At 32.7% G+C, this 12,877-nt stretch overlaps 1 protein-coding gene across 2 annotated transcripts in view; it reads left to right on the forward strand.

The window, feature by feature from the left end:
• Positions 1 to 12,877, forward strand: part of LOC136027136 (inositol 1,4,5-trisphosphate receptor-like) — a 206,347-nt gene that overhangs the window by 155,531 nt on the left and 37,939 nt on the right. For both annotated transcript variants that reach the window (XM_065704102.1, XM_065704101.1), the window contains exons 31-34: positions 1,956 to 2,074; positions 4,661 to 4,840; positions 6,376 to 6,597; positions 11,817 to 12,023. In XM_065704102.1, coding sequence (XP_065560174.1) covers positions 1,956 to 2,074; positions 4,661 to 4,840; positions 6,376 to 6,597; positions 11,817 to 12,023 — 728 coding nt within the window. The remainder of the gene's footprint in view (positions 1 to 1,955; positions 2,075 to 4,660; positions 4,841 to 6,375; positions 6,598 to 11,816; positions 12,024 to 12,877) is intronic.

Below are 12,877 nucleotides of genomic sequence, written 5' to 3' on the forward strand. Positions count from 1 at the left end.
GCTCAATAGTAACCAAAACTCTAAAAAATGGAATTTTGATATGAATAGCTACATCAAAAGAATCGCATTTTAATGCTGATTTTAAATATATAAGTTTCATCAAGTTTAGTCTTACCTATCAAAAGTTACGAACCTGAGAAAATTTGCCTTATTTAGGAAAATAGGGGGAAATACCCCCTTAAAGTCGTAGGATCTTAACGAAAATGACACCATCAGATTCAGCGTACCAGAGAACCCTACTGTAGAAATTTCAAGCTCCTATCTACAAAATGTGGAATTTCGTATTATTTGCCAGAAGACAAATCACGGGTGCGTGTTTATTTGTGTTTTTTTTTCCAGGGGTCATCGTATCGACCAAGTGGTCCTAGAGTGTTGCAAGAGGGCTCATTCTAACGGAAGAAAAAGTTCTAGTGCCCTTTTTGAGTGACCAAAAAAATTGGAGGGCACCTAGGCCCCCTCCCACGCTCATTTTTCCCAAATTCAACGGATCAAAATTTTGAGATAGCCATTTTGTTCCGCATAGTCGAAAACCATAATAACTATGTCTTTGGGGATGACTTACCCCCCACAGTCCCTGGGGGAAGGGCTGCAAGTTGCAAACTTTGACCAATGTTTACATACAGTAATAGTTACTGGGAAGTGTACCGACGTTATCAAGGGGATTTTTTTGTTTGGGTGTGGGTTTCAGGGGAGGGGGCTATATGGGAGGATCTTTCCTTGGAGGAATATTTCATGGGGGAAGAGAAATTCAATGAAAAGGGCGCAGGACTTTCTAGCATTACTATAAAAAAAAAACAATGAAAATATAAACATGAAAAAGTTTTTTCAATTGAAAGTAAGGAGAAGCATTAAAACTAAAAATTAAACAGAGATTATTACGCATATGAGGGGTTCTAGAAATACTTTAGCATAAAGAGCGAGGTATTTAGGAGGAGATAAATACTTCGCTTTTTATGCTAAAAAAATTTAAGTAATTTCAACTATTTATTCTACGGCCTTTCTGATTCAGGGGTCATTCTTAAAGAATTGGGACAAAACAAGATTTAGTTTGAAGAGCAAGGTATTAACGAGAGGACCAACCCTCTCATATATATAATCAAAAATATAAGAATATAAAAGTTTGTTACGTAAGTTAATTCTTAAGTTACGTATTTTGTTTACTAATAAAAACGTTCGTTAAAAATTAAAAGATCTAGTTGCCTTTTTAAGTAACCGAAAAATTGGAGGGCAACTAGATCTCCTTCCCCACCCCTTATTTCTCAAAATTGTCTGATCAAAACTAAGAGAAAGCCATTTAGCCAAAAAAAGAATTAAAATGCAAATTTCATTTTAATAATTTATGTACGGAGAGCCAAAATCAGACATGCATTAATTCAAAAACTTTCAGAAATTAAATTAAAAAATTTAATTTCTTAATTTGAAATTTTACGTTTGATTCTTACTCGCAACTCTACTTTTTAAAACAATAAAAAACTTTAGCGTAAGGAGCGGGGTGTCGAGGAGGAAAAGCCCCTTTCATATACGGAGTAATTTCTGTTCGTTTTAAGTTTTAATGTCGCTCCTTACTTTCATTTCAAAAAACTTGTTTTTTTTATTTAATCATCTTACGGGTTCCAAGTGTGCTGGACACGGGTTTCTCAAAACTGTAACACACCAGAATAGCATGGTTGAACATGGGTTCTGAGAAGACATTTACCTGTGTTTCACATACAAGGCACTCAAAACTATAATCTGCACAACTCGTGTCGAACCTCGTGTTGAATATGAGTGGTCTGAAAACGAGGGCTATAGTTGCTTGTGTTGCTCCGCTCCTGTCACGATCTTAATAGCCTGCAATAATCATAACGGATCTGCAAACATGATACGGTGGCATACACATTTATTATCTGCGAGATATATTTGCTTGTGTTGGTCTGCTCCTGTTGTACTCAACTCTTGATTCTTTTTACTTGCAGAAAACCCTTCTGACTCCTCAGGAAAAGAAGCAGTCGAATTACCACCTAAGATTAATGTCATGGGACCTGTTTTGCGATTCTTACAGCTCCTTTGTGAGAATCACAACCGAGATCTTCAAGTATGAACACTTTTTCTCTTTTTTCCTGTTTATTATGAGCTCAGTTTTTTCTTTTGTTTAATTATTATTTTAGCTGTTTTCATCTCTTTGTTATGCCTTCAGTATTTTGAGACTTTTGCAACTCCTTTGTGGGAATTCCAACCGATATCTTCAACTATTAATATTTTTATCAGCGTACTATCTTAAGGCTACTTTTTTCCTTTATTTGTTCTGTATTCAGCATTTTCTGATTTGTACACCTCCTTTGTAAGAAATCCAAGCATGAATATTTTTGCAGTTTATCTGTTTATCTTTTCATATCAAGTTCGTACAAAATCCTCCTGTTTATTGTTAGATTTTTGCGCTCATCCTTGTGTATATGTATATATCTGATCTTGTGCGCACGCTTACTCATGTGTGTGGATCATACTTTGTCTTTGTATGTGAGCATAGATCTATAATTAGCCATCTTTCTCTTTTCGTTTTTGTTTTACAATTTCCAAATTATCTTCTATGAATGAATGAATGGACTTTATTACCCGTAAAAGTATAAAAAAAAACACAAAGTACGGAGTATTATAAATAAACAAAAACAAAAACGAGAAACAGCGAAGGAAAAAAAATTCAAACTAACAAAAGACAACATGGACTAATTAGCCAGTATCAGTAAGGAAAAAAGGCTGCAGAGGGTCGTAAACGTGAATAAAGTTGATAGTATTTTTACATAAATCATCACTGGAAGACCAAATCTGAGAAGGCACATCTATTAAACCAAATCGAGCAATTATTTTTTTTTTTATTTCGGTGCCATCTAGGAAGCTGGAGGAGGAATTTGCAATATTTGAAATAAGCCGCACGTAGAGTATGATGATCTTTCTTACGCAACTGATAAGCCATGTCTGATAAAAACAAAAGCACAGGGGCGAAATAAGCGTTATAAATCATGCACAAACCGTTGCGGTTGTAACGGCTTTTGTTTTGGGATGTTTTTCCATAAGCGACGCTTAGGTTTTTCACGGTTTGATTCACTAGGGATGAACAGGTAGTGGAAAGTGTTGGGCCGAAACACAGACCAAGCCAACTAACTAAAGAAAAACATGGCAGAACTGCAGTCTCAGCAAAATTTGTGTTTTTCCCTTTTTTCCCACTTTCGTTTTTTTTGTACTTTGTGTGACGTATATGCTCATCCTTATTAATTTTTCGGTTCCATCCCCATGCCTATGAATATTACTGTATCTGTGCGTTACTTTGTTTTTGTGTATGTGCATGCATGTTTGATTTGCCATCCATCTCTCTTTGTTTCGTAGGGCGTCAGTTCAGGAAACTGTAGAGGCGAACAGGAATTTTTCTTTGATTCTTTATTTAATCATCACACGAAACAAAGCTAATTTTCAAATCAAGGGAGAGGGGAAAACTTTTCTCTAGATTTCTCAATGAAAATACAAAAAATAGTTTGGTCTTAAATTTTGAAGGGGAGGGGGTGGCAATTGACGCCCCTCGTCCTAGTTCCTTAGATTAAGGTAACGTTTGCTTTTATCGTCTTCTTCTTCTTAAAAAAAAATCATGCCCTCTGAAAATCATGAAAGTATAGGTAATTCTATCTTTATTATCATTATTTTTTGTTTTTTTGGAGATTTTGTCCCTGTGCTCTATGCAGGAGAGCCTTTGAGTCTGTGTCGCTTCCTGAAATGTCTTAAGTTTTCCCCTTAGTTCCGCTTTCTTTTGCTTTCTTTGTCGTAGAATTTTTAGTAAACAAACTCGTAAAGTATTAGAACCGTCTATGCCCTGATTTTTCACGATATCGAAAATTGTTTTTACTTGTTTTTGCTTTTGGATGTGGGGTGAAGTGACATTCGGATTGAATTCTGACAAAACAAGCCGTAATTCCAAAAGCCAATTTTTCGGCGTATTTTGTTTGTTTTACTCTTTTGTTTGCTCCTTATTCTTACTTTTATTTACTCCTATCTTGTTTGTTTGACTCTTTTATTTACTTTTGTTTACTCTTATTTTACTTTACTCTTTTTGGTTTGCTCTTTTTATCTTACTTTTATCTATTCTAATGTTTTTGTTTTACTCTTTTATTTACTTTTTCCGCTATTATTTTACTTCACTCTTTTTGTTTGTTCTAATATCTTCTCTTATTTTCTTGTTCTGTCCTTTTTCACTTGTTTTGCTCTTGTTTTTTTCTCTTTTGTCTGGCCTTTTAGTCTTATTTTATATATACTTATTTTCGTGTTTTACTCTTTTATCTACCTCTGTTTGCTCTAATTTGTTTCTTTTACTCTTTTATTTATTTCTGTTTGCTGTTGCTTTGTTTCACTTTTGTCTGATCGTTTGCTCTTACTTTTATTTACTCTTATCTCGTTTGTTTTACGTTTTTGTTCATTTTTGTTTTCTCTTACTTCGTTTTACTCTTCCTTTTGTCTACTCATAATTTCTCGTCTTACTCTTATATCATCACGTCGAAATTACAGCACTTAGCTTGTGATTTTTCTGAAAGACGGTTTGGTATGTTGTAACTAATTTTCCGAAAATACAGCTTCGTAACTGATCCGAAACTTAACAGTTAACCTTAAATTTCATTTTGTCGAATTTTTTCTCTTACAGAACTTTCTAAGGACACAAAATAGCAAAAACAACTACAACCTTATATCAGAGACTCTAGTTTTTTTGGACTGTATCTGTGGCTCTACAACTGGTAGCCTTGGCCTCCTTGCACTTTATATAAACAAGCAGAACATATCGTTGATTAATCAGACTCTTGAAAGCCTCACGGAGTATTGTCAGGTAACATGATTTATTTTTCGGATTATTTCTTTCCTGGATGCATAATAATGCATGGTCTAGAGACTATTCTGCTTAATTTTATTAGCTGCATAATTCGATTAGCTACGCATTAACTATTACTTTGTTGTAATATGGTTGTTTTTTTAGGTATATAGTTCTATATCAAGGTTTAAGTCCTCAAATAAAAAATAGGTTAAAAACCTTATCATCCCTTTTATTTCATTTCTTTCACATTTGTTTTAAGAACATGGTCTCCCTTAATTTTTACAAAATATTTAGTTTGATTTTATTGGCTGTATTATTTTTTTTTTTTTTTTTTTTTTTTTTTTTTTTTTTTTTTTTTTTTTTTTTTTTTTTTTAGATTCATATTGATCGGAAATCCTCGAGGAGAAAAACTCATCAAGAATAAATTTCTTAATTCTACCTTTTTTGCTTTTTTTTCTAGGGTGAAGTAGGCTATATACTATTTTGACTGATTTGATAGGCTACATAACTTATTTTATCGATCAATGTCTACATATGATTAAAAATCTAATTTACCTTTCTTATAATGCTACGAAGATATGAGCAACGCCCTTGGATTTGTAGTGCAACGATATTGTCTCTTCATTTATTCTTTATTTAAACTCCCCTCTGTGCTTCATTTATTTTTTCTTTTTTGATTCTGTATTTCATTCATTCCCTATTTATAAAGAGTCTCTTTTTTTACTGAATTAATTAAAGAAAAAAAATTTCCACTGAATAATTTTTTCAAAGAAAAGTAAAGAACTACATTAAACTAAAACTGAGTAAAAATAGAATCAAATAATCTACCAAGCATAAAACTACCACAAATCGGCATCAATAAATAAATGAAACCCAAAGCGAACAGAAATTACAATAAATAATCGAGTCAAACTCAAAACGAGCAGAAATTAATCTGAGTAGGGCTTACAAACCCTATGCCTTTTCAAGACCAGAACATAACTTGCACTTTGCTAAAAAAAAATAATGAATTTAAATGTTTTCACTTTTATAACTTTGATAAATGAAAAATTATTAAGATTTGAAAGAATGTATGTATATTGAACTGACAATGTACATTCATTTATTTTTTATTCAGTAAAGTGCAAGTTGTGATCTGACCTTGAGAAAGCATAGGGTTGGAGCCATGCTACTACTACCATTACTAACACCTCACCGCAGCACTAAGCCGCCTGAGGCCAACGCAACTACGCACATTCCTCCCCCATCGCATTCTTTTCAAAGCCTCCGTCTTTACACCCTTCCGGGAAGTTCGAATTTCCTTTAAATCTTTGTTTATGACATCCTCCCACCCCAACCGCAGACGACGTGCTTTCCGTTTAGTCCTAGACGGTTGGCCGAAAGGGACAATCTTTGGCATCTTTAATCTTTTATCTGCAGAACGTGCCCTAGCCATTTCAACCTTTTTCTCATTATAGTCCTAGAAAGTGGGATTCAACCACAGTTTTCGTACAGCTTATTGTTTTCTTAATACTACCTCTTTTCTTAATACTAATATTTATTAATTTCAGGGACCTTGTCATGACAACCAGAATTGTATAGCAATGCATGAATCAAATGGCTTAGACATAGTAGTTGGCCTTTTAACAGCTGATATTAATGTACTTGTAGATCAAACCAAAATTTTAGAATTGAAGAATAATGCCTCTAAACTCTTATTAGCCATTATGGAAAGTCGAACAGATACGGAGAATGCTGAGAGAATTTTAGGCAACATGAACCCCAAACAGATGGTAAGTAATATGTGATAATACACGTCATTTTTTGCTGATTTCCTTACTAAATTATACAGGCTAATCAGTGACAAGGTCCAATGGCGTCAATGGGGGGGGGGTGCTCCCCCTTGATTTTTATACCCATCCCCATTAAAAAAATAAATATATTTTGAATTGGATATTTTCGTTGAAAAACACTCTTTTTTCGTGTTTTCATGGAGAAAAAAATTGTCCGTCTCTCTCTAATTTTCGTGAATTGATGTCATTGATAAGATTTCAGTAAAATTTTTGAAGAAGCTGGCTGAGCTTAATAGATGAAACACCAAGTTACAGGAATTTGTGTTTGAGCTGATTCCTAAAAGTTTTATCAGTCGAAGAAAATGTTAAAGTAAAAAGTCAAATAAAATTGGTTCGAAAAGCGATTAGTCCAATTTGTTCGTCTTTTTCGTATCTAGTATCGTCTTTTTCGTCTTTTTCCGTATAAAATAGACGTCCACAGAGGATAGTTCCTTTTTTGCTCTGATAGCAATTCATATCTGATGGAAAAGTGAATTCTGCTCTGGAGTAGAGCTCACTGGAGTCCCTCCCCCCACCTTCCCCTGAAAACAGCCTTAGTGTCCTGTTGATACTAGATAAACAAAAATAGATATGAAATGAAAGCAAAGGAATAAAGAAATGAAAGCCTAAATAGATAGTAAGTAGACAGCAGGGATCCTTTCTGAAAAGTTTTTTTATTGTGAATATTTACCTATCTTTCATTAGGTTCATTTGTTATTAGGTTACCACTTGTTGATTAGGTAATCTTGTTACTGACAAATAAATGAAAACAGATATGAAACGAAAGCGAATGAATACAGAAATGAACTCCTAAACTGATATTAAGTAGATAGCTGGAATTATGTCTAAAAAGTTTTTTTGTGAATATTTACGTATCCTTGAATAGGTTCACTAGTATCCTATTACTAATAAATCAGTGAAAACGAACATGAAATGAAAGCGAATGAATACAGAGGAAAAGTTCAAATGGACAGTAATTGTATAGCTACGATCCTTTCTAAAAGGATTTTGGGAATATTTGATTAGGTAAGGTATTACTTAGGTACCTTGATTAGGTAAGGTATTACTAATAAACAAACGAAAATTGATATGAAATGGAAGCAAATAAATGTGGAAATGAAAGCCTAAAGTGATAATAATTAGACAGTGGGGATTTATTAGACAGTGGGGACAGTCCATTTAAACTGATTTTATCAATTTAAGTAACTTAACGTGTTTCATCTTTATCCTTTACCAATATTTCTTTTAATTCCTACTTTACAATAAAGAAATAGTAAATATATGCAAGAATGGGTTAAAATCCATAAAAATCAGTTAAAGCTCGCTTTTATTGTCATCCTTAATGCACCGATGAAATAGCCTTTATAATATATCTTAATATAGTTATTATTATTATATTAAATAAATTTTATTATGTTATATTATATAAATTATACTATCATTACTTTGGGACAATAATGAAAAGTGACACTCGATAAAAATAGATGAGGAGCAAAGGTCCGAAGCTCCCCTGCGTGTAGGCTTTAATACCTTTCTTGCCAGGCATAAAAATGTTCAAAGTATTTGATGTTTCTTTTCCCCTATCAACACTAAGAATAAAATTAAGGATGCCTAATGAAAGGGTAATTTGTTAATTAGTATGTGTATGTTTACATATATGTATGTGTATATTGGTATAAGTATGTATATGTCCTTGTACATACATCTGTACGCCTCTTTTTGTATGGCGTGTTTGGGAGGAGTTGGTCTCTTTTCCCCTGTTGATGCTTTGAATAAATATAGTAAAACTTCTGGAATTTAGTTTTTTTTTTTTTTTTGTGCTGAGGAGTCTGAAAAGATGAATTACCTATTATTTTGCATTTTATTTTTGAGGGTAGTTTGAAATAGAAAATTGAAGATTTTGGTTTAGATCTATATAAGTGGAATATTAGCAGGGGTACGATTAATTTAAATTTATGCGTTAAGTGTTTTTTGTTCCCGACTCTGTCAAGTTTTGTCTCTGTCTGGAATTTAATATGCTGTGTAAATATGGTATTAATAATAAAACCTTGAACATTGCCCTATTTTAATCCTTTTAGTTGGGAGGGTCGTATATCCACGGGAGAGATTTATTGAAACCAATTTCGGGGTTTGACAACTACTCAGTCTAAACATGGAGGCTGTACAATATACTCGGATGTTTCAGATGTCCACTTTCTATTCTTTCTGAATTAACTTTGTTCTTCTTAATTTTTCATATTTTGTATGCCACATTTTCAATTGCATATATTTTAAATCACATTTATACAGATAAAAATTCATCTCTACTGACAAACCGGACCGTAAATTAGCAATCTTGCATATCAGAATAAATCACACATTACTGAGAAGTTAGTAAATCACTAATTACTACTTATGTTGCAAATATAATCATTACTTTGCGAGGTAAAATACCTTGAACTGTATATATTAAATGTTTTTTTGTGCTCATTAGGGCTTAAGAAACAGAATTATTCTATATGAAATCTGTATAGATAAGGGGTTTATTTGTACTAAATTGAAAGTTGAATCAATAATACGCATTAGATAAATCTTGGGCAAGATATTCTTTAAACTTCAATGGAATCTTCTTTTTTTTGGAATTGAGCGTAGATCTCCCCAAGAAATATTAGTAAGAAACCAAACTTCGAATTTTTGAGATTTTGGGTCATATTTTGTCTAGAAGTTTTACTAATAATAGTTGCATTTTCAGTGGAATTTTGATAATTATGAAAGATCATATATTTACCAAAAAAAAAAAAAAAAAAAATACTAGCTATAAGTTGAACCCCAAATCCGTGGGAACTTGAGCCATCTCGCATATACAAGCTATAACATTAAGTTACAACATCAATGGAATCTCCTTTTTAGGAAAAAATCTTAGATTTACCCCAAGAAATATTGGTAAGAAACCAAGCCTCAAATTTTTGTAATTTTGGGTCATATTGTGTCTAGAAGCTTTATTAATGATATTAAGATGCAATTTGAGTGGAATTTTGATAATTATGAATGATCATATATTTACCACAAAAAATACTAGCTAGAAGTTGAACCCCAAATCCGTGGTAACTCGAACAATCTCGCTTATAGAAGCTATAACATTAAGTTACAACTTTAATGTAATATCCTTTTTAGAAAAAACCGTAGATTTACCCCAAGAAATATTAGTAAGAAACCAAACCTAACATTTCTGTGATTTTGGGACATATTGCGTCTAGTAGTTTTATTAATAATATTAAGTTGCAATTTAAGTGGAATTTTGATAATTATGAAAGATCATATATTTACCACAAAAAATACTAGCTAGAAGTTGAACCCCCCAAATCCGTGGTAACTCGAGCCATCTCGGCTATACAAGCTATAACATGAAGCTACAACTTCAATGGAATTTCCTTTTTTAGGAAAAAATCGTGGATTTACCTCAAGAATGTTAATAAGAAACTAAACTTCAAATTTTTGGGATTTTGGATCATATTGCGTCTACAACTTTTATTAATAATATTAAATTGTTGTTTCAGTGAAATTTTGATAATTATGAAAGATCATATATTTAACACAAAAAAAACTAGCTACAAGTCCGTAGTCCTCAACTAGCTACAAGTCCTCAACTAGCTTCCAAATCCGTGGAAACTCGAGCCATCTCGTATATACAAGCTATAACATTAAGTTATAACTTCAATGGAATTTCGTTTTTTATGAAAAAATCGTAGATTTACCCCAAGAAATGTTAAGAAACCAAACTTCAAATTTTTGGGATTTTGCGCCATATTGCGTCTACAAGTTTTATTAATAATATTAATTTGTAATGCAGTGGAATTTTGATAATTATGAAAGATCATATTTTTACCACAAAAAATACTAGCTAGAAGTTGAACCCAAGATCTGTGGGAACTCGAGCCGTCTCTCAAATACAAGCTATAACATTAAGTTACAACTTCAATGGAATCTCCTTTTTTAGGAAAAAATCGTAGATTTACCCCAAGAAATATTAGTAAGAAACCAAACCTCAAATTTTTGTAATTTTGGGTCATATTGCGTCTAGAGGTTTTATTAATAATATTAAGTTGCAATTTAAGTGGAATTTTGATAATTATGAAAGATCATATATTTACCACAAAAAATCCTAGCTAGAAGTTGAACCACAAATCCGTGGGAATTCTAGCCATCTCGCATATACAAGGTATAACATTAAGTTACAACTTCCATGGAATCTCCCTTTTTAGGTTAAAATCGTAGATTTACCCCTAGAAATATTAGTAAGAAACTAAACCTAAAATTTTTGGAATTTTGGGTCATAATGTGTCTAGAAGTTTTATTAATTATATTAAGTTGCAATTTCAGTGAAATTTCGATAATCATGAAAGATCATACATCCACCACAAAAAATGCTAATTAGAAGTTAAACTGCAGGTCCGTGGAACTCTAGCCGTCTCACATATACAAGCTATAACATTAAGCTACAACTTCAATGGAATTTCCTTCTTTGGGAAAAAATCGTTTCCTTTTTTGGGAAAAATCAAATTTTTGGGATTTTGGGTCATATCGCGTCTACAACTTTTATTAATAATATTAAATTGTAGTTTCAGTGAAATTTACCACAAGAAATACTTGTTAGAAGTTGAACCCCTAATTCGTGGAAACTCGAGTCATCTCGCATGTACAAACTATAATATTAAGTTATAATTTTAGTGGAATGTTCATAATTTTAAAAAACATAATTTCACCCCAAATAACACTAGTTAGGAGCCGAACCCCAAATTTGCGATATTTTAAGCCACCTTGCGTCTACAATTTATAACGTTAAATTCTAATTTCGATGGTGTTTTCATAATTCAGTATAGTCTTTTTTAAGCTGAAAAGCTTTTCCTGATTTCAAGTTAAACATTGTTATTGCTGTACTTTTTTCATTTAGAAGTTTTTTCTTTATATTACAAGGTAGGTACTATGGTTAAAAACGGTAACTTTTCAGCTCAACCTAAATTCACTTCGAACCAATCTAAGTCATCCACATTCAACTCACTACCTTTTAACTGAACCTCATTTAACCGACTCCAATCTCCCATTCAACTCGATCTTGCGAAAATAACTTAATTCACATTAGTTTTTCGTTTGATTAGAACATACCCAACTAAATCTGGATTTTAAAGGGTGTATAATTTCAGATTGAAGCAGCTGTGGCAGCCTATCAGAAGGGCCATAAGGAAGGTTTGCATGGAGCAGGCTTCAAAGAAATGGGTCACAACCTCTACATTCTATGTCACAAATTGGCAAAACATAATAAAGAAATGAGTGCCTTATTGAAACCTGTTGAAGACTCAGACTCGGAAGCTGCCTTATCATATTTTGCTTCCCATACAGGTCAGATAGAGGTAAGATTTAAATGGGTTCAGACGAGGTAGCGACCTTGTAATTTTGATTCCTAGTAGATTAAGAATTACCATAGTTTATGTCAAACTGTCACCTATTTCAATCAAAAAACTTAACTCCGGATACAACTGAAGCTTGGTGGATTTTAATATGGCTCGATTTAATATTTAGTATTCTAGGGGCCGTAGACTCTATATTATTCCTTTCCTAGATTTATAAAATTATCTTTATTTTGTATTTTCGTAAAAAAAAAAAGAAGAAAATCCTTCCCTTCATTAAAAAGCAACAAAAAGAGAAATCCCTGTGTGGAAAGCAGGGTTGTATCCAGGATTTTTTTTTTTTGGGGGGGGGGATGTTTTTCACAAGGATTTTTTTTTGGGGGGGAGGGTATTACAAACAAAAACCTAAAAAAAACGCATAATTTTTTGATTTCCATTCTTGTTACGTTTTTACGAGTCAGACAAACATTTCGGGTGGAGGTTCAAACCCTTTACCCCCCCCCCTGGATACGGCCTTGGTGGAAAGCCATTTTCCTTCCCATACTGAATAAATATAGATAAGATCCATGTTGCATTTATCCATGTAAGATCACTAAGCTTGGTTTCACTAATCTCACTAAGCACACAAGCCAGAATTTACATATTAAGGGTGTTTCGTTATTTTCTTCTGACAACATCCCTTGTTCTGTCAGATCTTAGTTTAACCTAATTTAAAAGTTTCCTGGCCTGTGTGATATTTATGTTTTATTACCAGTTTATAATGGAGTGAGACAGGGATCTATTGTTTCACCTGATTTTTTTCAACAACGCACTAATGCATCCACAATCGTCAATTGAGTTTTCTTAACGAACAAATA

The sequence above is a fragment of the Artemia franciscana genome, chromosome 5, assembly GCF_032884065.1.
Source record: "Artemia franciscana chromosome 5, ASM3288406v1, whole genome shotgun sequence".
In the NCBI taxonomy this organism is placed as follows: domain Eukaryota; kingdom Metazoa; phylum Arthropoda; class Branchiopoda; order Anostraca; family Artemiidae; genus Artemia; species Artemia franciscana.